This window comes from Tachyglossus aculeatus, chromosome 25 (assembly GCF_015852505.1).
Source record: "Tachyglossus aculeatus isolate mTacAcu1 chromosome 25, mTacAcu1.pri, whole genome shotgun sequence".
NCBI classification, from domain to species: domain Eukaryota; kingdom Metazoa; phylum Chordata; class Mammalia; order Monotremata; family Tachyglossidae; genus Tachyglossus; species Tachyglossus aculeatus.
Window position 1 is genome coordinate 18,094,636 of NC_052090.1, and position 27,059 is coordinate 18,121,694.

At 43.6% G+C, this 27,059-nt stretch overlaps 1 protein-coding gene across 2 annotated transcripts; it reads right to left on the reverse strand.

Moving 5' to 3' along the window:
• Nucleotides 1–1,148: 1,148 nt before the first annotated feature.
• Nucleotides 1,149–15,104, reverse strand: LOC119945515 (cytochrome P450 7A1). 2 transcript variants are annotated; one of them, XM_038766687.1, is made up of 6 exons: nt 15,010–15,104; nt 11,994–12,234; nt 9,071–9,666; nt 6,902–7,032; nt 4,188–4,363; nt 1,149–1,981 (listed from the first exon to the last, which is right to left on the reverse strand). In XM_038766687.1, the coding sequence occupies exons 1-6, from the start codon at nt 15,087–15,089 to the stop codon at nt 1,940–1,942; spliced, it is 1,266 nt and encodes a 421-aa protein (XP_038622615.1). In that variant the 5' UTR covers nt 15,090–15,104; the 3' UTR covers nt 1,149–1,939. The 2 variants fall into 2 exon arrangements, with proteins under 2 accessions (XP_038622615.1, XP_038622614.1); XM_038766686.1 differs by having other exon boundaries at nt 1,149–2,259.
• Between the last annotated feature and the right edge of the window lie 11,955 nt (nt 15,105–27,059).

Sequence of the window (27,059 nt, forward strand, 5' to 3'; positions counted from 1 at the left end):
AAATGCTCAAGGGCAGGCCCACATCTTATACTTTCATATGTTCACCAGCACCACAATCATCAGAGCAGTCCCAGGACTCACGAAGCCTTGATAAAGAGCTGAGTTCAAGACTCCATTCCTTCTCCTGCCATAGGGAAATGAGCTGTGATGCTATAAGAAAGTGCCTAGTGATAAAGTGAGTAATCAAGCATCTGTCCTAGGCTGAAAATGACCGGTCCCAACTAGGAGTGGAGAGGTGTGTGTGTTTTGGGGGTGAGCAGGGGTGAAGGGGGTCTTTGTGTTTTAAAGTTTTCTCAAAGGAACAGCCTTGCAGGTTCACATCTTCTCAAAGTAAGTCCTTAGGGATAAAGGAGGGTCCTTTCTCATTGCTTAAGGTTTTCTAAGGTAGGAGCATTCAAAAATTTTTCCCTCCAGAGAAAGTCACTGTCTACTTATTTATGAAGATATTCTTAATAGCTTTTATATAAACTGTAAGCTAAAAGAACACCGTCCATCAGTCAGTGATATTTGCTTACTCTGTGCCGGGAGCTGAATAGGGCGCTGAAGAGTTTGGGAGATGCCATAGAGGCACCTACTGTGGATCGTTAGTGCTTTGGTTAGTTTTCAGCAACAAAATGGTATTAAATGAATGGTTTAGAAATTTTCGAACCTTCTAAAATGAAAAAAAAACCCATAAACTCACAAGGTTTTAAAACTAGACTTACAATGAGTGAAATCATTTGAAAACTTTAATAGTTGTAGCCAGCAATATTTGTAAATATGGTCTTAACACTGGATAAGAAATATATGTAGTAAATATAAATTATACATAAATATTTCTAACATTGTCATATTTAAAATATGAAAATCAAACATATACTCAATAGTTAAAACACTATTATAGGTATAGACAGAAACTGTCATTTTTTACTTGCATTAAATTTCATTTAAAAACAGAAAAATTATTAAATGAAACCCAAAAGCCAGGTTGAAAGAAATGAACTATTTGCACATTTGATGGGCTTTTGTCCAGCTCAGTATTACTCCTTCGAAACTTATTAGAATCCAGAGCTTCTTTTCACAGAATCATTCAATGGTATTTGAGCACTTATTGTGTTCAGAGCACTGTACTAAGCATTTGGGAAAGTACAGTATAGAGTTGGTAGACATGTTCCCTGCTCACAATAAGCGTCCAGTCTAGAGGGGGATTAAGTAGCCATGACCCTGGCTCCTGATCTCCAAAGAAGTTTAGAATAATCTGAAAACTGAATCAGAAGATGTGTGGTTAGAAACCCTTCATTTACATATCACTGTAAGAATAAATTAATATATAATAGTAGAAATTTCAACTAAGCCCAGCATTGAGCCAGACATCAGTATCACCCTATGAAAGACTGAATATGAGGGGTTTGTGGTTATATAAGCAGCTAAGCTTGTTTCCTTACTATTTAAAGGCTCAAGATAACTTTGCCATCCTCATGGTCAAAATATAAACACCCAGGTTAGCAAAGTTTGGTGAAGTTTCACTAAAACGTGAATCATTTTGAGATGTTGCTACAAAAACGTTGCTGATTTTTTTTTTTCCTGAAATAAAGCAGTTTCTTCGGGGGGGAAAAAAAATCCTGTCCATTGCAGCCCTCCTTGAAGAAAAATGGCCTATTCTGTTGATGAAAAGAATAAATAGTCCTTAATTATTTTAAGGCCAAACTGATCCATTCACCCTAAGGAGCCAAACTGCTGGGCCAATAAAAAAGGGGTATTTTCAATATCAGAGTCTGGACTGTACCCAGCCATTCTCTCATGTGGGCCAGCTTTCCCACGTCACCAGGGAGTTAAAACAGAAATGTAGAACCAGGTCAACTAGCGCTGCCTGTTGTTTTTCAGTCACCTTTCACGGGGTCCCTGGGTCGGACGGCTCCCTTTTTGTTCGGGTCATTTCATCATAGTGGTTTCTTTTCTTCTAGGTCCAAAGTGCGATGTTCATAGGCATTTTAACCGGTACCTGAAATCAATATCATTTGTGGGTGGCAAAATGCCCATTCCTGCCCGAGATTGGTCTAAGGGAGGACATTTGGGGTGACTGTCCACGAGTTCCATTTCAAAGGAGGAGAGCATCAGAATGAGAAATTCCTTGATTTCATAAATAGCGAATAATCTCCCAGGACATTTTGTTAGGCCCGAACCAAAGGGTAGGTAGTAATACTTTAACTTGAGGCCATTGCGATAGAAGTTGGTCTTTGTCTTTCCATTTTCATCAAGATAACGATCATATTTGAAAGTCTGTAACCAGAAAAAGGCAAACAAACCCAGACAGTAGTTAGAACTAGGATGAGGTTTCTCTGAGAGAATTTTTCCTGCCCGGTCCTGTCCTGTCCTAAATTTTCTTGGGGGGGGGTGGGGGGGGGGACACATTTGTTTTCTCTTCCTCTCCTAGATGCAAGTCCTGAGGAAAGGCCATCCATGGCCATGACTGCCCAAACTGATCCCCCCGCGTTTCCTCTGCTCCTCCTCCCCTCCTCATCGCCCCTACTCCCTCCTTCTGCTCTACCCCCTTCCCCACCCCACAGCACTTGTGTATATTTGTACATATCTATTATTTTATTTATTTTATTAATGATTTGTACATATCTATAATTCTATTTATCTACTTTGATGTTACTGATGCCTACTTGTTTTGCTTTGTTGTCTGTCTCCCCCTTCTAGACTGTGAGCCCATTGTTGGGTAGGGATTGTCTCTATCTGTTGCCGAATTGTACTTTCCAAGTGCTTAGTACAGTGCTGTGCACACAGTAAGCGCTCAATAAATACGATTGAATGAAAACCCAACAAGTTGAAAACATTTGAAACAATGTATCCCTCTCAACAGCCCCACTGATCTTTGCTTGGAGAAGCATCGTGGCCTAGTGAATAGAGTACAGGCCTGGGAGTCGGAAGATTGTGGGTTCTAATCCTGTCTCTGCCATGTGTCTGCTGGGTGACCTTGGGCAAGTCACTTAACTTCTCTGTACCTCAGTTACCTCATCTGTAAAATGTAGATTAAGACTGTGAGCCTTGTGTGGGACATGGAGTGTGGCCAACCTGATTAGCTTGTATCTACCCCAGTGCTTAGTACAGGCCTGACACAAAGTAAGTGCTTAACAAATACCATTTTTTTAAAAAAGTGATATTCATTCACATTAGCTGGTAAGAGGATTTGTTAAGAGTCCTTTTTTTCATAGGACTTAAAGGCATCAAATTGATCTTGTGCAGAAAGGGTATGTTTTCCAAGAAGTTAGGGGTTAGGGAGCAGGGCCAAGAATAACAAATGGCCCCACTGATAATAATAATAATAATAATAATGATGGTATTTGTTAAGTGCTTACTATGTGCAAAGCACTGTTCTAAGCCCTGGGGGGATACAATGTGATCAGGTTGTCCCAAGTGGGGCTCACAATCTTAATCCCCATTTTACAGATGAGATAACTGAGGCCCAGAGAAGTGAAGTGACTTGCCCAAAGTCACACAGCTGACAAGTGGCGGAGTCACGATTAGAACCCAGGACCTCTGACTCCAAAGCCCCTGCTCTTTCCACTGAGCCACGATGCCTCCAGGTTCCTGAAGAGTGGGTCCAGAACAAAATTCAGCCTGCACAGAGGGAGGACTGAAATTTGTAACGCAGGTAGCAATCTCTTTATCAATAATGCACCTATGCCCTGCATCCAGCAATGCTACAGAATGTAGCATTCTGATGAGGCTCTTCTGTTTCAATATCACCATGAGCCTTATAAGCGCTCAATAAATACGATTGATTGATTGATTGATTGAAAGTGCACAGGCATGGCTCTCAAAGAACCGGGATGGAGAGTGGATTTGCATTAGAGGTTTTGCTTGGGAGGAAACATTTCTCCAGGCAGATGGGATTCTTATCAGTTAGGACTAGTATTAATTGGAGAAAGAAGAGAAACTGGATAGGATTTTGGAGGGAAGAAAGATAAGGCCAGTTTTCATGTGGTGAGTACGTGAACACCATGATAAGTGGTAGCGTGTCCAAAAGCTTTTGACCCTATGATGCACTTTATAGCCAATAGGGGAAAAGGCAGGGCTTGGCTGCTAAGTCCAGGTCTCTTGAAGATTGTTTGAAATGTTCACCAGGATCAAAGCCTGGTTTCTTGACCAAGCTCTCTTGGGTGTTCATAAAACTGGATTTTGATGGGGAGTTCCTCACTTACCAGAGGGTCAGGATAGATTTCTGGGTCCAGGTGCACCAACTGGGGATAAAGAGCTATGACATCGTCCTTACGGATGCTATAGGAGCCATCCTCCAAACGCAAAATGAAATCTTCCTTTGCAGCCCGGACGTTCATGGATGCGCTTGATAGCCGTATAGATTCCTTGATTATACTGTCTGCAGAGTAGAAGATGGTGTAGAAGGATCATTAAAGGGGTGGTAAATTTCCTAGTTTACAGTCAGCTCTAGTACATGGTAACCCAGAATAGAAGTGGGGAATTAAAGACTGATAAATCAGAAAATGGGGTGATGGAGAAAAGTTTCCTATAAACTGTTGTGATTATCATTATTTGGTTATTACTACTCTTCACTATTATAAAAATTGATCTGGGGAAGCCTAATATGAAAATCTATGGTCTTTCAAATGCTAAAATAGATAAAAATGCCCTCACATCAGTGACTCCATAATTGTATTCAGTCAGACTTGCTGTAGAGGATTACTAAAAATATGCTATTTGCAACACTTCAAAATGCAATTTAACTGATCAAAGAACTAAACCACACAGTTGTTCAAAATTCAGCTCAGACAAGAAACCAAGCGAAGCTGAAGATAATAATAGTAATAATTGTGGTATTTGTTAAGTGATTACTATGTGCCAGACACCTGTACTAGGCGCTGGGGTGGATACAAGCAAATCAGGTTAGACAAAGTCCCTGTCCCACATGGGGACCTCAATCCCCATTGTACAGATGAGGGAACTGAAGCACAGAGAAGTGAAGCGACTTGTCCAAGGCCACACAGCAGGAAAGTGGCAGAGCCGGCATTAGAGTCCATGACCTTCCGACTCACAGGCCTGTGCTCTCTCCACTATGCCATGGAAATGAGATATGGTGGAGAGAATATTTCTTTACTGATAAGTCCATGACAGGTGGTGGTCATCTCCTTTCAATTCCCAATTGAAAGACTCCATGATTCCTAGCCGAGTTGGTGTAGGAAGAGCTGTGGGGAGAAAACTGGATTTTTGGCCACTGACCCTACAGTTTTTGAGGGTGAGAGGTCTCTGGGGAGAAAGGAACTAACAGGCCCTAACTCTGAAGCATAACTGGCAGCATTGCCTAGTGGCTAGAGCAAGGGCCTGGCAGTCAGAAAGGCCTGGGTTCTAATCCTGACCCCAACTTTTGTCTGCACTGTGACCTTGAGCAAGTCAGTTCATTTTTCTGTGCCTCAGTTACCTCATACAATGGGGATTAAGACTGTGATCCCAAAGTGGGACAGGGACAGTGTCCAGTCTGATTATCTTGTATCTACCCAAGCGCTTAGTACTGTGCCTGGCACATAGTAAGCACGTTAACAAAAACCATTAAAAAACCTGATATTTTCCATCTCGGCTAGGTGGTGCTCATAGAGAAAGAGCAAGATTGCTCAGGGACTGCACTTCAGGTGCTTTCTGATTGGACCTACCAAGGGCAGCCTGCAATAGCTGGCAGCCCTGCACTACCTGATCTGTGCCAGCCTGTGTGAACCGAGAAAATGCCCTGAGGTTACGCAGATTAGTGGCAGGACAGGAGAAAGGAGTGGAGGGGACACACAGGTAGAAGTCCAAAGTGTTTTTGTCGGTCAGGCTGCTATTCATGTCAGCATTCTTAGTCAGACGCAGGGGGTGGGGAGGGTCAAATTAGTGCCACTTGGCTTCATCAGTGTTGGCTTTTCCCATTAATATTAGGTGGGTAAGGCCATGTGGCAAGGCTTGCCTCAAGCCAATTTAGGGCAGCACGCCTGTTTTCTTCTGAAAAATAAACTCCCCTTTGAAAAGGTCTCCAGTATAGACACTTCCAGAATTCTACTATTCCAGCTAAAATGGAGGAACACTTGTGCAAAAAAATGAATTCTCCAACGTGTATGTGAGACGGCGGCTGTGCCGTGCTCCTGAACCGAATGGGCCCGCTAGACCTGCGTTCAATTCCTCGGGGTAACAAGATGTGCTCACGCACCAACAGCAGCGGTAGGTCCCGAGTGACCCGAGACTGAGGAGACCGTGAGGAAATGACAATATAGGATGGATTCCCAGCGAGGGAGAAAATGGAGAGTCAGAGAAAGCTGAAGTTCAGAAGCCCAGATAATTGAGGTGACGCCAGCCTGAGATTTCCCTAGAAGCAGTCTGACTTAATGGAAAGAGTATGGGCCCAGGAGTCAGTTAACATGGATTCTAGTGCCAGCTTGGACCCTGCCTGCTCTATGACCAAGGACAAGCCACTTAACTTCTCTGTGCCTCAGTTCCTTCATCTATAAAATGGGGAGAACATACCTGCACTTCCTCCCTTTTAGATTTTAAACCTTGTGTGGGGCAGATTGTGTCCGATCTAATTATCCTATATCTACCCTAGCTCTTGGCATTTAGTAAGTGCTTTATTAACATCCTAATTAAGGGAAGCCCGAAGGTCATTATCTAGGTCATTTGGACTCTCTCAAGCCAGCAAGAGCTGAGCAACTAAGGCCAAAGTGGAATTTTAGCTTGGATTATGTGGCTAATGGCCTCAGTTCTGCACTTTTTTGCTGGTGAGGAACTGAAAACCACTGGCAGCCAACCCGTCTTCCGGGCTTCTCTGGAATCCCCACCACTGGCCCCAGATGGGCTAATTGTAGCCCGCTACTGAATTCTCCCGACCAGCTTGACAGGGATGGGAATGGCTGGCTGTGCAGTGTGGGGACCTTACCAAGCACGGGCATGTCATTCAGCTGGTCTAGAGTCAGCACGATGGGTTTGCCGTCAAAGCTGACTTTCTGACCAGCATTTTTTAGCGTGTTGTGTACTTCTTCAGCTGCCGCTTTCAGTGCTTCTGGGCTCCTGGATGCAGTAGAAGAGAAACCAATAGCATGGAAGGTTATTCATAATCAATCATATTTATCAAGCACTTACTGTATGCAGAGCACTGTACTAATATACCAGAGTCGGTTGACATGTTTGTTGCCCGCAAGGAACTTACAGTCTAGAATTAATGAAACAGAGTGGCTAGTTGGCTGTTATTAAGCCAATAGGTCTTTTTTTTTTTTTCTGGCTGATCAATACACAAATGAAATCTGGGAAAGTGAGGAAACGTCCAAATTACTTTTAGCCATATTTATTTAGACTTGCCTTGGTGCTTTTCCAGGTGGCAGTGGTTCTGGGGTTTTAGGAACTGGTCATTTGCTGCTCACAACCCTTGTATAATAATCCTGTGAGATCGCTACAAAGGAATACCTCTAGTGGGTCCATTATATGTTTCATTAAGAAAAGATGCCTCGAGCTGAAAATCTCAATAAGGCTTATGGCTATCTTGACCAAAATTGAACCGGCTAAAATCCAAATGGAGGATCCCATCACATGTTAAAATTTCTGCACTGGTTTTGACACCACACCGCAGGGCCTTGGCCAAAACTTATGACTTTGATGCCCCGGAAAGGTTTATATTTTTTCATTTTTGTAAAATGGTACTTGTTAAATGCTTACTATATGCCAGGCACTGTACTAAGCTCTGGGGTAGATACAAGCTAATCAGGCTGGCCACAGTCCATGGCCAACATGGGGCTCATAGTTTTAATCCCCACTCTACAGATGAGGTAACTGAGGCACAGAGAAGTGAAGTGACTTGCCCAAGCTCACGCAGCAGACTAGTAACAGAACCAGAATTAGAACCCAGGTCCTTCTGACTCCCAATTAATTGGTGCATCGGTGTGCTTCGATCTGCATGCTGAACACTTGAAATCTCGGAGAGAATGGAGTTATCGATATCTGGCATGCTCCTTAACTGTCGTTACTAAGTCCAACCTTCCCCTCTCAGACTCCTGCAGACTCAGCAATGCACCCTCAGGGACCCCAAAGGAGAGCTCGGCTTCCTTGCGGCTTAAAGCTGGTGTTTGCTGCGTTTACAGGATTCCTGACTATTAATCAGTCAGTGGTATTTATGAGCACTTACTATGTGCGTCCTAGGCAGCTATTGGCTCTATTAACTGGCCTCTCTTCTCCCTCCCAAAGTGGCTGATCAACACCCACAAGGAGAGCTGTTGAGGGGAGCAGAGTAGCACTGGCCAGCTCCTGGACCAACTCTGAGTGTAGGCACCAAAAAGCTCTGAGTCCAATAGAGTTCCATGAGTCCTACCCTCTGCTCCCTCCATTCTAGTTCATAAAGGCAAGCCTAGGCAAAATTAAAGATGCCCCCACTTTAGCCTCTAAGTAGTTGGGGGTGGTGGGAAGTGTAGTCAAGTACATTGCTTTTAGGCAAGAGATATTAATTTTACATACTGTTACTTTCCGGTTGACGTGTAAATTCCCTTGAGATAAGCTTGAATTTGGGTACCTAGAAAGGTTCCTCAGATTACCACTGGGCATGGTAGAGATTTCTGCATATGAAAGTCCATATGGGATGCCTTTTTATAAAGGTGGACTAATGCCAGAGGCTATCCTGGGAGTAACAGGAGTGCAATACTTTTAGAAATGTGCGCGGGCACTAGAAAAGAGATGGCAACTCCATCATCATCAAGCAATAAAGAGAAGCAGCATGGCCTAATGGAAAGAGCACGGGCTCCGGGCATCAAAGGACTTGGTTCTAATCCCGGCTCCACCACTTGCCTGCTGTGTGACCTTGGGCAAGTCACAACTTCTCTGTGCTTCAGTTTCCTCATCTGCAAAATGGGGATTCAATACCCGTTCTCTCTTCTATTTAGACTGCGAGCTCCATGTGGGATGGGGATCGGATCCGATCTGATTGACTTGTATCTACCCCAGTGCTTAGAACAGTGCTTGACACTTAGCGAGTGTTTAACAGATACCATTAAAAAATATCAGCAATGACTACATTCTTAACACTATTTCACATTAGGAGCATTTTCAAAAAGAGGATAGTAACCTCATAGTTTGGAATAAACTCCAGAAAGTGGCAGGAATGGTATTGGCTTGGGCCGCCCACAGAACCGCCAGGTGGGTTTTGGCCTTCTCCATATCATCGAAGGTAGACTGGGTGTCATTCAAGAACATGCGGAGGGTGACCAGCTCCGAGATTTTGTCTCTCTTCTGGAGGTTCTTGTGCAGCAGCGCCTCTGCCAGCTTCTCGCGCGCGTTGTACGCACTCTTGAACACATGGATTGGGAGACCCGCCACCAGAGCAGGGAAGATCTTGTCAAACTCTTTGAAGTTTTCAAGGTAAATGGCTTGCTGGGCTTTCTGCTTCCGGAGATCGTTATTGGAATTTAGCTCTTTGCCAAATAGAGTTAAATACCCAGCTTCAAACATCACCCGGTAGCAGAATGAGTACAGCCCATCCGTCACCCACGGGGCGGGATTTTCTTGCGGCGGGACCGACGGCTTCATGATGTGTTGGAGGTTTTCCATCATGTTTTCAATGAGGGAATGCAAAGCGTCACCCTGAAGGGTTTTGATGAAAGTCTGATGCATGTTTTCAGTGGTGTTTCCATCATTCGGATCAATGCTTCTGTGTCCGAATACCTGCCAAGATAAAACCAAGGCCCATCATGGTGGGTTAGGAGTTGAAAGGAATCCATCAGTGGTATTTATTGAGTGCTGACTGTGTGCAGAGCACTGTACTGAGCGTTTGGGAGAGTACAACAGCGTTGGTAGACACGTTCCCTGCCCACAACGAAAGGAAGCTAGTAAAGTCTGTGCTTCAAGCTAGCATGAGGTTAGCACAAGTCCCAAGTAAACTACAAAAGCCATAAACATTTCAAATATGTTTGTCAAACTACAGCAGCCTTTGCACTGAGGAGCCCAAAGTATCTCCTGCCCAACAAATCAAATCCCTCTTAAGGAGTTAACCTCCCTTGAGAAAGATATAGGCACAGGAGAGCCTCTGTTCATAACAATGGAGCACTGATCCAGAGGTTTGACTTGGGAGCCCTCCATGTTGTGCTTGGGAATTTCCAAATGCCACTATCTTTGAATTCAGGACATCTGAGCAGGAAGCCGCTTGGCCGGGTGGAATCAGCCTGGGCCTGTGAATCAAAGGACCTGGGTTCTAATATTGGCTCCTGCACTGGCCTGCTGTGTGACTTTGGGTAAGTCATCTCACTTCTCTGTGCCTCAGTTTCTTCAGCTTTAAAATGGGAGTAAAATACTTGTTCTCCCTCCTACTTAGACTGTGAGGTCCATGTGGGACAGGGACTGTGTCTGATATGATTAACTTGTATCTATTCCAGTGCTTAAGACAGTGCTTGACATACAGTAAGTGCTTAACACATATTATTATTATTATTATTATTGTTATTATTATTATCCACACTTAGCTGTCCCCAGGCTCATTTTTAGTAAACCAGGTTGGCACCATGTCAAAAACAGACTTCGTCGCTCATAAAAGGCTTTGTGAATCCTTCCACTCCTTGCTCCCTCTGCCCACAGACTGCTCCTTAATGTTGGCAAGATGGGGGAGAACTGCAGTAATCTATTAAATGAAACTTTAGTCATCAGTAATATTTACCAAGCACATACCAACTGTCTCTATGTGTTGCTGACTTGTACTTCCCAAGAGCTTAGTACAGTGCTCTGCACACAGTAAGCGCTCAATAAATCTGATTGATTGATTGATTGATTAAGTGCTTGGGAGAGTACAAGAGAAGCAGTACCCAAGTTTTCTGGCCTTAGGGAGCTTTCAGTCTACTTAGGGGAGATCGGCTGGCAAAAAATTATTTACAGATAGTGAAAGCAGGGGAAGAATAAGAATATATCGAAGAGTACTACATAAATATCAGGATGAAATAACTGAGCAAAGAATTGAGTATATATGTAAGTATACAAATATGCATATGGGACTAAAGTAGGTATATGTGAAGATAGGAATAAGGTTCATAGCTGCTAAGGGTGGGCTTGGGGGATCAGGGGTGTTGTGAATTAAGTGGGAAAACCTTCATGGAGAGGTGGGATTTTAGGAGAACTTTGAAGATGGAGAGAGGGTGAATGGGTGACTTGTGGAGGGGTTGGAGAGCCAGACTAAGGGAATAGGGTGAATGAGCACTTGGAAATAGAAGGGTGGACTTGGGAATAGCAAAGCACGTGATCTGTGAGCCAGTGAAGAGAACTGTGGAGAAACTGGTGGAAAGCCTTGAAGCCAGTGGCAAGGATTTTCTACTTGATGCAGAGAGTGTAGCTAGTAGGGAGATGTGTGCGAGTGACCTTTCAAAAAGTGTGGTAGCATGTTGTTTAGTGGGAGACGCTGCTACAGCTGTGTAACTGGGACCAAAAGAGGGCTATGCCAAGATTAATTTTCCACTTAGAATGATGATTTAACTAGTAACAGTGGCCTAAGCCAAAGGGTTTGAGACTAGGAGTCAGGAGACCTGGGTTCTACCTGGTCCAAATTTTACCACTGGTCAGCTGTGGGACCATGAGCAAGTCACTTATTTTCTTTGTGTCTCAGTCATCTCATCTGTAAAATGGGGATATGATATTTGTACCCTCCTTCCCTCCTACCCTCCTTCCCCCTTTGACCCCCGAGGTGAAACAAGGACTGTGTCTGATATGTTTATCTTGTGTCTACCCCATCTTTTAGCTTGACACTTAAGCAGGGGCTTAATAAGTTTCATAATTAGTGAAGGAAGGTTTGTTCAGGTAATGAGGATCAAAGTACATAATAGATCAGATTTTGCCAAAATGCCACTAAATTCCACTCTTTAACATTCCCAACATTCATATCGAGCCTTCGAAATTAGACAGTTGGCTGTTCCAATAAATACAATGTACTTGTCTGATAGAAGAGCCCTGGAGGAGACAGAAGAATCGATGGATGGACAGTCCCAAGAAAAGAAAGGGTTGCGAGCCAATACCTTAGCAGAGGTGGTGAAGTGAAACTTTTTCCAGTCAAAGTGCTTTCCATGGCGCATCACCATGTGGAATGAGAAAGGGTCGGTCAGGAAATGGACGTATTTCCCCACTATTTTGCAGGTAAAAATATTCCCGGCCTTCTTTTTCTTGGCCCTGAGGAATTCAAGAGGATTGGCACCAAACCGCAGTGCACAGCCCAGGTACGGGAGGAGTCCGTTGTCCAGGGGCGGTTCGCCGGGACGCCTGCAAGACAGAAAGTCACGGTGGGGGTGGTTAGAATTGTCAGCTGGGATCAGCCCCTTGTCCTGCCTGCTTAGCAAGTCTTCACCGATTTGGAACGACCTGTGGAGCCTGGTCCGTAGATGGGGCATTCCCCCGCCCAAACCAGGCTCTGTGGGAGGAACAGATATACCTTTTTGATCAATCAATTGTATTTATTGAGTGCTTGCTAAGTGCAGAACACCGTACTAAGCTCTTGGGCAGGCACAATGCAAAAGAATTAGTAGCCACATTCCCTGCCCACGACGACCTTACTGTCTAGAGAACCTCAAAATGCAAAAGAACCTCAAACTACTTCAAGATAATAACAATAATAAACAAGGTATTTGTTAAGCGCTCACTATGCACCTAACACTGTTCTAGGCATCGGGGTAAATGCAAGATAAGCCAAAGTCCGAGCTGTCTGATCACCATCTGATTGCTCCCACGTCAAAGAAGGTGGAAGCTGAAGCTAAAGAGGTCTTGTGAGCTGAACCCAGGACACCTGATTTCCAATCAACTAAGGAGATGTTAAAGACTGTTTGGACCCAGCACTAAAGCAGATTAAATTGGATGATAAGTAAAGCGCCAAACTACAATACTCTTTCATGCTCTGGTTAGCTTCTTTCCCTCTTTCTATTATTTATTTCTATTTCTATTTTTATTCTATTTTATTTACTTCTATTATGAAACACAACTACATTTTTTTAGCTGCTAGCCTGATTGATGGATTATCTGCCTGGCTAGTTTTAATTGAAAAGTCTCCTCTTTATCTGGGCAATTTGTAACTGAGTAGTATAGTCCTAAATATTGGGCATTGGTAATGAAGGACAGGGACAAAACTGCAAAGGCTGAGTGGGCAAAAGAGTAGAAACATAATAGAAAACAGCATTGTATCACCACCTAAAGACAAGGCATGAAAGAGCATGGGCTCGGGAGTCAGAGGTTGTGGGTTTTAATCCCAGATCCACCACTTTATCAGCTGAGTGACTTTGGGTAAGTCGCTTAACTTCTCTGTGCCTCAGTTACCTCATCTGTAAAATGAGGATTAAGACTGTGAGCCCCACGTGGAACAACCTGATTACCTTGTAGCTATCCCAGAGCTTAGAAAAGTGCTTGGCACATAGGAAGCACTTGACAAATATCATCATTATTATTATTTCTTCAAAGTCAGAACACAATGCCTATTCAAATAGATTATTCTAGACCCAAAAGTGCACTTATTATTAATATTATTATATCTGTTAAGTACTTACTATGTGTCAAGCAATGTTCTAAGCACTAGGGTTGATGCAAGTTAACAGTCCCTGTCCCATATGGGGCTCACAGTCTAGGAGGGAGCAGAATTTAATCCCCCATTTTTCATTTGAGGAAAGAGAGGCACAGGGGAGTTAAGTGACTTGCCCAAGGTCTCACACAAGGCAAGTGGTGGAGCTGGAATTAGAATCCAGGTCCTTTCCCAGGCCTGTACTCTTTCCACTAGCCAACACTGTGGTGTGTGGGAACCCTCTGAAATAAGGAATCCCTTCATTCGCTATCTACAACCCGGCTCAGTGGAAAAAGCATGGGCTTAGGAGTCCGAGGTCATGGGTTCTAATCCCGGCTCCACCACTTGTCAGCTGTGTGACTTTGGACAAGTCACTGAATTCTCTGTGCCTGTTACCTCATCTGTAAAATGGGGATTAAGACTGTGAGCCCCACGTGGGACACCATGATTACCTTGTCTCTCCCCCAGCGCTTAGTACGGTGCTTGGCACATAGTAAGCACTTAAATACCATCATCATTATTATTACAGCGTAGTTCCTTGATCGACGCGCAACATGACAGTAGCATCTACGCTTTTAAACAGCTTTTCCCAAGAGTAAACGGTACCAATGGGTGCAGCAAGCTAGGAAAATGCCTCCACCAGAAATACACCATGTAATCCTCAATAAAGAGTTAAGGCAGCCATCCAATTGGATTTTGAATTATTCTTCTCTAACTGACCAGCCTGCCCCGGTATGACCCCCAACCTGTCAGACTAAGATTAACTTCCCTGGCCGTGGGAGCTGAATGAAAGTGCTCTGTCCAGCCAGAAAGAAGCGCCACTTCTCTGGCTTCTCCATCCACCAAGCTGGTTCTCTCCCAATCAGTCCACCAGTCCAGAGAAAGACAGCAGATCTGTTAGCCAGTGATATTTTTATAGGGAGCATGTCTGCTAATTCTGTTGTACTCTCCCAAGCGCTTAGCAGAGTGCTCTGTACATAGTAAGTGCTCAGTAAATACCATTGATTGATTGATCGACATGCAGAAATTTCTGACCAAACAGCGCTCAAAGACCTAAGGTCCAGGGAGGGAGAGGGAGAGAGTTGGTCATCCAAGGGGATCTTCAAGGAGCAGAAACAAGAGTTCCTTCCCTTGCTATCTCTCCCTCCCCACATTCCCAAGTTCCCTTGAGCTGGCTTTTTCTGGCAAGATGCTCCTCCCCGGCTTTAATTCCTGCTGCGGCAGCTTCTTTCCACCCCTTCATCAGCACCCTACTCAGTTAACATCAACAAATCTCAATCAACACAGATACAATACTTTGAACTCACATACTATTATTTAAAATGATCCTTAACCGAAATAGCTATGAGAGCAGGAGAGGAGAAAGCAAACACCTGAGACAGCCACATAAGGAGAAAAGGGTCAGCTTCCACAAAACAGACAAGCCTACAGTAATTTTATAATATTGAGGGTTAATGAGCCAAACTGAAATTTGCAAATTCAGTACTCTTTACCTCCTTCTTATTCCTGTGATAAGCCATAAGCAACAGCATACTGCCACCAAGACTCCCCAGATTAAAGACATTGTCATCATTCTGCAATTTTGCACCCAAGTTCCAGAGTAAATGAGGTATCTGTGCTTAAGTAAGTCAGATACTGAACACCGGGGCCCATAGCTCCTTTTATATACAGTAGGAGCATTCATTCATTAACCTGAACTTAAGAGCCCAAAGCAAACTATTAATTAACCACTCATTTTCACTCTCTCTCAAAAAAGGGTTATGTGAACCAGACAGTTCAGAAGTGGCCTTGAGCTGTGTCCACAAGAATTGGGAGATGGTCCAAAACAACCAAAAAGCTGCAGTCGTCAATTATTTGAAGGTCTTGGGTGTATTTTGTTCTATCAACCAGGTTTACCAACTATCGTTTGCGGTACAAGTGGAGCAATCAGTGCAAACACAATAGATTCCCTAATCGACTTATTCTAACTACTTATTCGGTCTATCAAGGAGAGGGGGCGGGCATATCCATTTTGTCTTTCAGGGAGATCTCCATTTTGCAGATGAAGAAACTGAAGCCCAGAGAGGTTAAAGTGACTCCACAGCAGGCCAGTAGCAGAGCAGGGACTAGCAGCCATGTCTCCTGTCTCCCAGGATCATGCTGTTTTCTCTAGGCCTCACTGCCTCAAGGCAATGCCACTGTGTGAATTGTTCCAGCTGCTTTAACTAGTATTTCTTTTTGAGTTCAAGTGAATGCTTTGATGGCCATTCAGATTTCCCAGATGTGTCATTATGTCCTGGAGCCTGGGCAAGTCCTATGTTCCCATGGCAGGAGATGAGGGAAAGGATGGCTCTTCTGGCCATGGGAGGATCCTTGGACCAACATGCCAATCCCATTAGCTCAGGAGCACTGGCTCAGCTTCAGGAGAGAATTTCAGAGGCAAGGATGGTGGCAGAGAACATAGGGTGCCATATAAGTCTGCTAAACTAGAAAAATTGAAAACAAAAACAAACTTCCAGGACAAGAGGCCCATAATAGATGATTAATGGCCACGTTCAATGGAAAATGAAAAAGTTCCTAAGCCACTAAATGGGCCCACAGATAACAGGATCATGGTCAGTTGTTAGAGGGAACGTTGAAGGTGTTACAGTCCTGCCACTGGAGTCCTAACGCAGTTGTTCTGCCCCTGGTCATGGCCCAAAGTCTGGCAAAGCTGGCAGGAGCCCTCGAATGACAATTCAACCCATCATTTTCTAGTTTGTTGTGCTCCTCCTGCTAGGTTCTAGGTTTAGTTCAGCACTCTGAGCTCTGAAGGACCTTTCAACGATTCCTTAGGGTTGCCTCCTTTGGAAAACTCCAGAAAAGTCCAGAAATCCTGTTCCATTTTAGTTGAAAACAAAATACGGTTGAGAAATGGTGCATGTTGCAATAATATGGTGCCATATCAGCCTTGGTTGAGTTTGTCCAGCATTTCAGCATATCTGTATTCTATATCCATGTATTCTAGAAACATGCATGCAAGCATCCATGCTTATGGATTGTTTTTCCAAACAATCCATCTGGTTAACAGTTCATGATTTTCTCCACTGGTCCTCCTTCTGACATCAGAAGTGGAAGTGTAACCCAAACTTCATTTTCCATTCAAAAAGCAGTGTTTCACAAATTGCAGGCACCAAGATGATATAGCACAATCTCCCTCTTCCCCAGTAAAACAGCAGTCTCCCTGCCATAAAGAGTAATTGGGCCCACAGAAGTTGTTTATTTTTCTGATACTATTGTTTGTGTTCACTTAGAAGCTTGGTTCTCCCTTTCCCTATCCTTTTCACTTCTGCCACTTTCTCCCCCCTCTGCCCTCCAGGCTGAAATAGAGAAAAACTCCAAAGAAAGAACTAAAAGCCCCCCACCTCAACTAAGAGAACCAGACCGGCTTAGGAATCCAAAGCTAAGACATCATCAACCAGTCAAATAGATCGGCCACAAATACTGTAAATCTAATCCATTGGTCAGTCAGTCAGGCTGATGTCAAGGTTCCTGGGGTGGACTTTGGGCAGGACTAGTGTCATATGAACTTCACCAAACTCCCCACCCAGGGTTTTCCCCTAACACTGGACAAGTTGGTCCATAGCACACCTGGGCCACTCATGTGATGTGTCAATCTCTTCTCTTCTGGAAGCTGCACAGCTGGATGAAGAATGGGGTGGGAAGGAGGGAGATTAGGGGTGTAGGGTTCAGGCTGTCTTCTGCGTCTAGGATGGTGAGTTAATAGCGAGAGAGAATTGAACCTGGTGAATATTCTGACAATCACAAAGCTTGGAACTGTGGTGAAGCTAAAATTGGCTGTGAGCAGGTGTGAGGCCTCCCCTTTATTCCATCGATCAATCCATTAATCTTATTTATTGAGCACTTAACTGTATGCAAAGCACTGTACTAAGCATTTGGGAGACTAGGTTTGAACACCCTCAACCAATCAGATGGCAGCATGCAGTCATATGACTTCGATGCCCAGAGGGCCCTTAAAATCTATGTTTGAAGTGAGAAATGGGTGAAAGCAGAGAAGGCAGAGAAGCCTTTATTCACTGCATGTTTCTGGTGGGTGTAAACCTGGTCCTAAAACTAAAGGATAAGAATAGCCCTGGAAACCTTGGCTCTGATCAGGATATGCAGAGCGGAAATACCTGTGGGTGATGAAGCTTCCTTCGTGGCTCCGTACTCCCAAGACTCCAGGACTTAAAATCAGCCCAGAAAGTGTTTGGCAGGTGTTGATTATTTCTTCTATTTCACTGGACTTTAAGTTCCTTGAAGGGAGAGCTCATACCAACTACTTCTAAGCCAGTCCTTTAGATTATCAGCTCCTTGTGGGAAGTGAGTGTGTGTGTGTTATATTGTTGTGCTATACTCCCCCAACTGCTTAGTACATTGCTCTGCACACAGTAAGCTCTCAATAAATACTATTGACCGATCTCCCAAACAGCTGGTAGAGTTCTCTGCACTCACTGGGCCCTCAGTAAATAGTATTGATTTTTTGGCTCATGGAGAGAACAGCTTCAACTCTCTAGGGATGTTTCATTGCTTTTGAAAAGCACCGAGGAACGTCGAACCTTTCCACTCAAGACTGATGGCCTGTTCGGAGGATCCCCCCAAAATGACAGTTACCCCAACTTTGCAGTAAAGCTTCCCACAAGCCTTATTGTCCAGATCTGGTATTGCTTTGGAAGCGAGGAGCTTTAGTGATTTAGCTGCTTACAAACTTATCCTCAAAATTCTGCCTGAAGTTACTGAAAATCTAATTTTGGACACCAGTTGTTTAGGATTAAAATGGCCCTGACTATTTTGTTTTCCAACTGCAGTTTTTTTATTATATCCCATTTTGATTTTTCAATTATTCAGTCATGTTTATTAAGTGCTTACTGAGTGCAGAGCACACTAAGTGCTTGGGAGAGTACAATATAATGTACTTGAAAAGCATTGTGCCTAGTGGATAGAGCACAGGCCTGGGATTCAGAAGGATCTGAGTTCTAATCCTGCCTCTTCCACTTGTCTGCTTTGTGACCTTGGGCCTGTCATTTAATTTCTCTGTGCCTCATTTTCTGCAATTGTAAAATGGGGATTAAGACTGTGAGCCCCATATGAGACATAGACTATATCCATCTTTATTAGCTTGTATCTATGTAGTGCTCAGTACAGTGCCTGGCACATAGTAAATGCTTAATAAATACTATTTAAAAAATGTTGATAGACATATTCCCTGCCCACAAGGAGTTTACAGTGTAGCAGTGTGCCCTCTGGAACTAAAAGGGAGAATAATATCATTTTCTTTATGGATTACAAGAAACCTCCCACGACTTTCATTCATTCATTCAATTGTATTAAGTGCTTACTGTGTGCAGAGCACTGTACTAAGCACTTGGGAAGTACAAGTTGGCAACATATAGAGATGGTCCCTACCCAACAATGGGCTCACAGTCTAGAAGAGGTGATCAGGTTGTCCCACGTGGGGCTCACAGTCTTAATCCCCATTTTACAGATGAGATAACTGAGGCAGAGAGAAATCAAGTGACTTGTCCAAGGTCACACAGCTGACAATTGGTGGAGCTGGGATTTGAACCCATGACCTCTGACTCACTTTCCATTGAGCCATGCTGCTTCTTGCCCATAAATATGGTATTTGTTAAGTGCTTACTATGTTCCAAGCACTGTTCTGAGCGCTGGGGGGGATACAAGGTAATCAATGTTGTCCCACGTGAGGCTCACAGTCTTAATCCCCATTTTACAGACGAGGGAACTGAGGCCCAGAGAAGTGAAGTGACTTGCCCAAAGTCACACAGCTGAGAAGTGGCAGGGCGGGATTAGAACCCATGACCTCTGGCTCCCAAGCCTGTGCTCTTTCCACTGAACCATCCTGCAGACTGGGCTGCTGATTTCCAACACCACCAATTGCCTAAAATTTTGGAAGCAGCAATCCCCTAACAGGCAGATGAATAAAATATTAAAGGTTCCAGAAAGCAGGGAGAAAGACATGACCCAGCTAGAACTCACTGATTATATAAATTTTGTGTATGGAACAGTATTAAGTCAGAAACCCATTTTTAGAAATTTTCTTTATGGATTACAAGAAGCCTCCCACGACTTTCATTCATTCATTCAATTGTATTAAGCGCTTACTGTGTGCAGAGCACTTTAAGTTGCTTTTTTATTGCTCTTTTATACTGAGAACAGAGTCAAATTACTGTAAACAATAGTTCAATCTCAAATTACTTTTGAGTGGCTCTTTAGATCAGAATATCGCTCTCCCACGATTTGTGTCTGTACAAATTTTAATATTGTTCTAGAGAGCTGAGTACTAAAGCAGTCAGAAAATATCGGGCCTAGGAGTCAGAAGAACCACCTGGGTTCTGATCCCAGCTCAGACACTTGTCTCCTGGGTGACCTTGGGCAAGTCACTTCACTTCTCTGTGCCTCAGTGACCTCATCTATAAAGTGGGGATTAAAATGGGATTAAGATCCCATGTGGGACAGGGATTGGGTCCACCCTGATTATCTTGTACCTATCCCCGTGCTTAGAACAGTGCCTGGCACATAGTAAGAACTTAACAAATACCATTTAAAAAAAATCAAATTGAAAAGTTCTTCGAAATTCAGCAGGCAGTCCTTTCTCGAACCATTAATAGCCTTTCAGCGCCATCTAATGGGTAGATCTACCTCAATTGTTCTTTAAAAAAATGGGAAATGGGCCATTATGTCGACTCTAATTATCTCAAATCCATGCCTTTTTGGACCAGTACCCTGAGACAAGGCCGTGGGAGGAACAAAAAGCCTTAGGAAAAAGCTGTCTGGGATGGTTATGCGTGTTTACACTCAAGAGCAAAGGGGAATACAGTATCACTGAAATGTAATAATAATTGTGGTATTTATGAAGCACTTCCGATGTGCCGAGCGCTGTGATAAATGATGGGTTAGCTACAATACAATCAGACCGGACACAGCCCCTATCCCACATGGGGCTCACAGTCGAAGCTGAGGGAGAACAGGTATTTAATCCCCATTTTATGGGGATTTATATGTTGCCATCTTGTACTTCCCAAGCGCTTAGTACAGTGCTCTGCACACAGTACGTGCTCAATAAATATGATTGATTGACTTTACAGATGAGGAAACTGAGGCAAAGATGTGACTTGCCCAAAATCATACATCAGGCAAGTGGCAGAACTGGAATTAGAACCCAAGACTCTGGACTAAATATAAATTAAGTAAAATTGGAAATATTTAGAAGAATTTTAGCAGTGGAAAGGGCTTTTGTTTTGAACAAATCGGTTTTGAGATTGAATGCTGTATTTTTGAAAGAGGTTGACAGAAAATTGGCCACCTCCTTCTGTCCATTCCCTTGCCTGTATGTCATCCCCCTTGAAAACTGCCAGACGGCAGCTTGTCCAAGCTTCAAAGTGTCCTGCTGAAACCCTACATGTGCCAGAAGGATTTCCCCAATTAATTTTGTTTTTCCCATGTGGTATCATCTCAATTAGCACCTCAGCACTTATGAAACCCCAACAACCAGTAGACTTATGTCCAGATTGATTTCCATACTGTACTATTTATGCATGTATTTTATTCATTTATCCATCTCTCCGGATGTTTCGTTTCTCTGAACTGTAAATAACTCTGTACTTACCTGTTTTACCCATTATATCATCAGTTCTTTGAGCGTAGGGATGTCTTTTACTTACAAGGTACTCTGCTAAGCACTCAGTTCACTATGTTACACAATAGGTGCTCAGTGACTACTACTGATGGATTGATAGCAAAGTATTTTCTTTTCCCAAATCCCTGTGAGTTTTCCAAGCTGTCATTAACATGCTATAAACCTATGCTTTGCACACAGTAAGCACACAGTGACTGAATGAAATTCCCCAGAGATGTATCTGCACAATGGCAGTGCATCTCCTCACACTGATTTTCTTTTTCAGATTCAGGGATCTTCAGTCAGTCTGACCATGGTTCAGCTGTGTGACTTTGGGCAAGTCACTTAACTTCACTGGGCCTCAGTTACCTCATCTGTAAAATGGGGATGAAGACTGTGAGCCCCCCGTGGGACAACCTGATCACTTTGTAACCTCCCCAGTGCTTAGAACAGTGCTTTGCACATAGTAAGCGCTTAGTAAATGCCATCATTATTATTATTATCTGCAATGCCCATATGGCTGATAGGGTGTTAGGGACTTGAGCATAGGGATTCTAGGAATGTTTGGTGTTTGTGGGTAGAAGCCTCAAATTCAGACTTACCGAAAGGACAAATTTCTTTTTCTAAATGCTGATAATAATAATAATAATAATAATGATGGCATTTGTTAAGTGCTTACTATGTGCAAAGCACTGTTCTAAGCGCTGGGGGATGTAACATGATCAGGTTGTCCCATGTGGGGCTCACAGTCAATCCCCATTTACAGATGAGGTAACAGGCTCAGAGAAGTTAAGTGACTTGGCCAAGGTCACACAGCAGACATGTGGTGGAGCCGGGATTCTAACCCATGACCTCTGACTCCAAAGCCCGTGCTCTTTCCGCTGAGCCACACTGCTTCTCTTGCCCAACCTGATTACCTTCTATCTACCCCAGTGCTTAGAACGGTGCTTGGCACATAGTAAGTGCTTAACAAATACCATCATTAATTATTTAATTATTTATTCATTATTATTATTAGCTGGTAGATAGGAATAGATCAACTTGAACACAATTCCTCCCTCATCAGCGGCTCACAGCCTGAGGAGGAGGCATTGAATCCCCATTTTACAGATGAGAAAACTGGGGCCCAGAATAGTGAAGGGATTTTACCCAAGTTCTCACAGCAGGCAAGTGGCAGAGCCAGGATTAGAACCCAGGTCCCCTTATTCTCAGGCCCATGCTCTTTCCACTAGACCACACCATTTCCCAGGTGGCCTATATGTTGCCAACTTGTACTTCCCAAGCGCTTAGTACGGTGCTCTGCACACAGTAAGCACTCAATAAATACGATTGATTGAAAATGGCAGCTGCTCTTCCATCATAATCATTAATAACATTTACTAAGTGCCTATGGTGGGCAGAAATCGGCTTGAGGTTCACTCAATCCAGTGCACCCTTGAAACCATTTTTAGGATATTTTTGATGCAGTAGGTTTTTTTATGGTATTTGTTAAGCACTGACTATGTGTCAAGCGCTGTTTAAAGAACTGATACAAGGTTCCTAGCAGGATAGCCAACTGTCCAGATGTTATTAATGAATGAAATGAAATGAATTAAAATTGGTGGTGTCTAGTCCGGCCTTCATCAACTGCTGCTGGCTACAGGCAGACAAGGAGAATCCAGGCAAGAGGGGCGGGTAGGGTGTGATGTGAGCCCATTGTTGGGTAGGGACTGTCTCTATATATTGTCGATTTGTACTTCCCAAGCGCTTAGTACAGTGCTCTGCACACAGTAAGCGCTCAATAAATACGATTGAATGAATGAATGAAGTGGTGGAGCCGGGATTAGGATTAGAATCTATGGCCTTCTGATTCCCAGGATCGTGCTCTATCCACTACACCTTTCTTCCTGTTTGGTGAATGTATCAGACTCTTGTCTTCCCTTCAGCACTACTGCTCTGTCCTCCTGGGTTACGCGGGATATCTGTGGATGACAACAACTTGTTTGGTTGAAATTTGTTCCGTTAAATGGAATGAAAATCTCTCCAAGATCGTTTTACATCCTTCAAAAGCACTTCAGGTCATATGATTTAGGCAAGAGTATTTGAAATCTTCCAAATTTCTAAGTTACTGATTTCAGATTTATCTCATCTGGAACTAAACAAATATATTAAAAAGGCTTTTGAAAAAGGAAGAGCCTGAAATGAATACTAATTAATTATAATATTTATTAAGGGTTTACCAAAACGCAGTGATAAATTTAGAGATGGATTCAAAATGATCAGAGCGGACACAGGACAGTCCTACTTTGGGTTCATAGTAAAAGATGTAGGGAGATCAAGTATCTTATCCCCACTTTATAGATAAGGAAACTGAGGCCCAGAGAGTTTAAGTGTCTTGTCCTAGGTCACACAGCAAACCAGTGGCATAGTTGGATTAGAACCTGAATATTACCGGCATTTTAGACCCGTAGTTCTTTCTTGCCTGGGATTGTGCTGTGATTTATTACCAAAAATAACAAAACAGACTGAGCACTCTCCAAGTAAAGCCACACTCCACTGGCAGTGGCAGAGTTGGATTAGAACCTGAATCTCCTAATTTGCAGTGTCATACTGTCCCCACTGGGCCATGCTGCAACCCCAGAAAGAAAGACACACTTCCAACTGTTTAAAATGCCAGTTTTTAAAAAAAGGAAATAAATTTAAAATCTTCTAACATTCTTAGGGAGCAGCTGGCCTTTCCTGCTGCTCGGTTGGAACCGGCATTTTAGCCCCGTAGTTCTTTCTTGCCTGGGATTGTGCTGTGATTTATTACCAAAAATAACAAAACAGACTGAGCACTCTCCAAGTAAAGCCACACTCCACTGGCGAGTTTATCACTGCCTAATGATAACATCTTAATGACTGTATATTACTCCTCTTTTAATTAATCAGGAAAGACCTCCTGGATGAAATGGGATTTCAGAAAGGCTCTGAAAATGAAGATAGCTGTGGTTTGGTGAAGATGACAGGGGAGGGAGTTTCAGAGACGGGTTGAAGAGAAGGAAGCAGTGAGTGGGTTGACTTGAGGGGAACAAAGAGTGTGAGATGGAGTGTAGTAGGTGAGGAGTGAGAAAAAGTAGGAAGAAGGGATTAATTGACAACCGTAAAGCCTAGTGGTCAGGACTTTCTGCTTGATGCACACCTGAATGGAGGTTTTTAAGGAGGTAGGAAATGTGCATTTTAACTTAAGAAAAGATATGAGAAGCAACGTGGCCTAGTGGAAAGAGCACAGGCTTAAGAGTCAGAAGCTCTGGGTTCTAATCCCAGCCCCGCCACATCTGTTGTGTGATCTTGGGCAAGTTACTGAACTTCTCTGAGTCTCAGTTCCCTCATCTGTAAAGTGGGGATTCAGTACCTGTTCTCCCTTCTACTTATACTGTGAGTCCCTTGAGGGACCTGATTCTCTTCTATCTAACCCAGTGCTTAGTACTGTGCATGGTACATAGTAAGCACTTACCAAATGCCACTATTATATGTGAGAGTGTATGTGTGTGCGTATAAAAACTTATAATGGAAACAGGTTGAATTCAGTTTTATAATAACAATAATAATAATGGCATTTCCTAAGCGCTTACTATGTGCAAAGCACTGTTCTAATCGCTGGGGTGGTTACAAGGTGATCAGGTTGTCCCACAGGGGGCTCACAGTTTAATCCCCATTTTCCAGATGAGGGAACTGAAGCACAGAGAAGCAGTGTGGCTCAGTGGAAAGAGCACAGGCTTTGGAGTCAGAGGTCATGGGTTCGAATCCCGGCTCCGCCACATGTCTGCTGTGTGACCTTGGGCAAGTCACTTAACTTCTCTGAGCCTCAGTTACCTCATCTGTAAAATGGGGATTAAGACTGTGGGCCCCACGTGGGACAACCTGATCACTTGTATCCCCCCAAGCGCTTAGAACATTGCTTTGCACGTAGTAAGCACTTAACAAATGCCAACATTATTATTATTATCATTAAGTGACTCAGAAGAGGTTCTATAGACACAGTCAAATTTCTTTCAGAAACTGCTTTTTGGGAACCAACAGAAATCTAGGAGGTTTAATCAGCTGACTAAAAAGTAAAATCATGAGTAGTAGTAGTAGTCTATCCTCCCAACTCACAAAGCTTCAAGAAAATGTAGCACAACTTCCTTTAGCGGGAAGAGATAAGACTGTTGTCCTCTAAGCAGGTGTAATAATAATGGTAGCTCTTAAAGAAAATCAGCTGTGTATGAACAGCGGCTCTGCTGACTCACTCAACCATGGCCATCTTAGTTGACAGACAACTCCCGAAACCTCACTCTGATCACCACCGGATCGTCCTCTCATCAGTTCTGTAAACCCGTTTTCCTCTGTCCTTTCTCACTCCAGCTGGCTTTGGGGGCTGTGAGGAAAAGAGAAAAGTTTTGAGAATGAGCGAAACATTTCCAACTTAAGAAAACAAAGCTAATATTCTGGGCAGGAGCTACCGACAAAAATACTTCCTGGTCTGTGGGTGGTTCTTATTCAGTCCCTTGTATCCTTCTGTTTTGCCTGTCTCTGTCAGTGGGTTGGTCCCAGGAGAAGGTGGAGGAGGGCCAGGAACTTGTCTCTGATTAACCTCTGTCCACACACCTAGTAACAGTGTTACACCCAATGAGAAAGAGAAAAAGGATCAATGGGTGATTAGCAGTTTACCCTAGGTTTGGGGCTTCGAGTGCCTCTGTTCTCCTTGAGGAGACCAAGGGCCTTCCATGCTGCTTTGCTAGGCGCAGCTTTCCTCCCCATCATCATCAATATCATCAATCGTATTTATTGAGTGCTTACTATGTGCAGAGCACTGTACTATGCGCTTGGGAAGTACAAATTGGCAACATATAGAGACAGTCCCTACCCAACAGTGTGCTCACAGTCTAAAAGTGTTATATGAGGTTTCTGTTCAAAGAGTTCAGGTATCTCCACAGTTTCTAGCCACTCGAAGGAAACAGAAAGCAGGGCAGGGGCAAGCCACTTCCCAGGGCAACTCTCCTCCCATCATGACCGTGTTGCTACCAATAAGTGCAGTTCCTGCCTTTTGTTGCTGTGGTTGCCTGGGCCATTCACAACCCAAAAAGGGGTAGCACAGGGGAAATGTATGGCCGTAGCAGCCAGTAGAAGGGGAGAGTTGATCAATGCCCTCCTACTGTCTCTGAGTGCTTCACACCCATCATCCAGGGGAATACTTTGCCTGGGCAAGGCACGATCTACAACCCCTGCCGTACCCCTGGTTGGCAGAGGACATTTATGGTAGAGGAGGGATGTTTCTAGTACAGGCTGTTTCTCAATCACAATCTGTTGCAGGTCCCCAGGTGACTTGGGTGCCTGGCTTCAGGTACTGCTCTTGCTACCTCCCCCGTTCCTCCCACAACTCCTTCTGCTGCCGGAGTCACTTCAGAGCCAAGTTCTTGAAGCCAAAACAAGGCAACAGGAAGAAGGGTTGGTAATTTCATGGTGGCCATATTTCCTGGTGAGTTAGCACTGGAAACGAAAGCACTTCATCCCATCCAATGTAATTAGTGGTAATAACTAAAAGAAAACAGCTCTACCCTGATTGTTTCTTCCATTTCTCACCAGTGGATTTTTACCCTCTTAGAACATTGTTCAGAGATGGCCTTTTTTTTCCCCTGGCATCGCTTTTCACTGTGAAGTAGGACAGAATGTGGTAGTCTTCAGGATGTCGTACTGGTAGGTCATTCTATTTTGTCAGCCCATTTAACTCCTTCCCCACTTCATCTTGGTCATGGGTCCAGAAGCTTGACATTGGCCAAAGTTTGAGAAATTGGAAAAATAAATACATTTAAATGTGGCTGACTTTAGGTTTCTGGGAGTTGTGATGTTCATATTAAACAAAAATGTACAGGTCAGGAGACTCCTGTT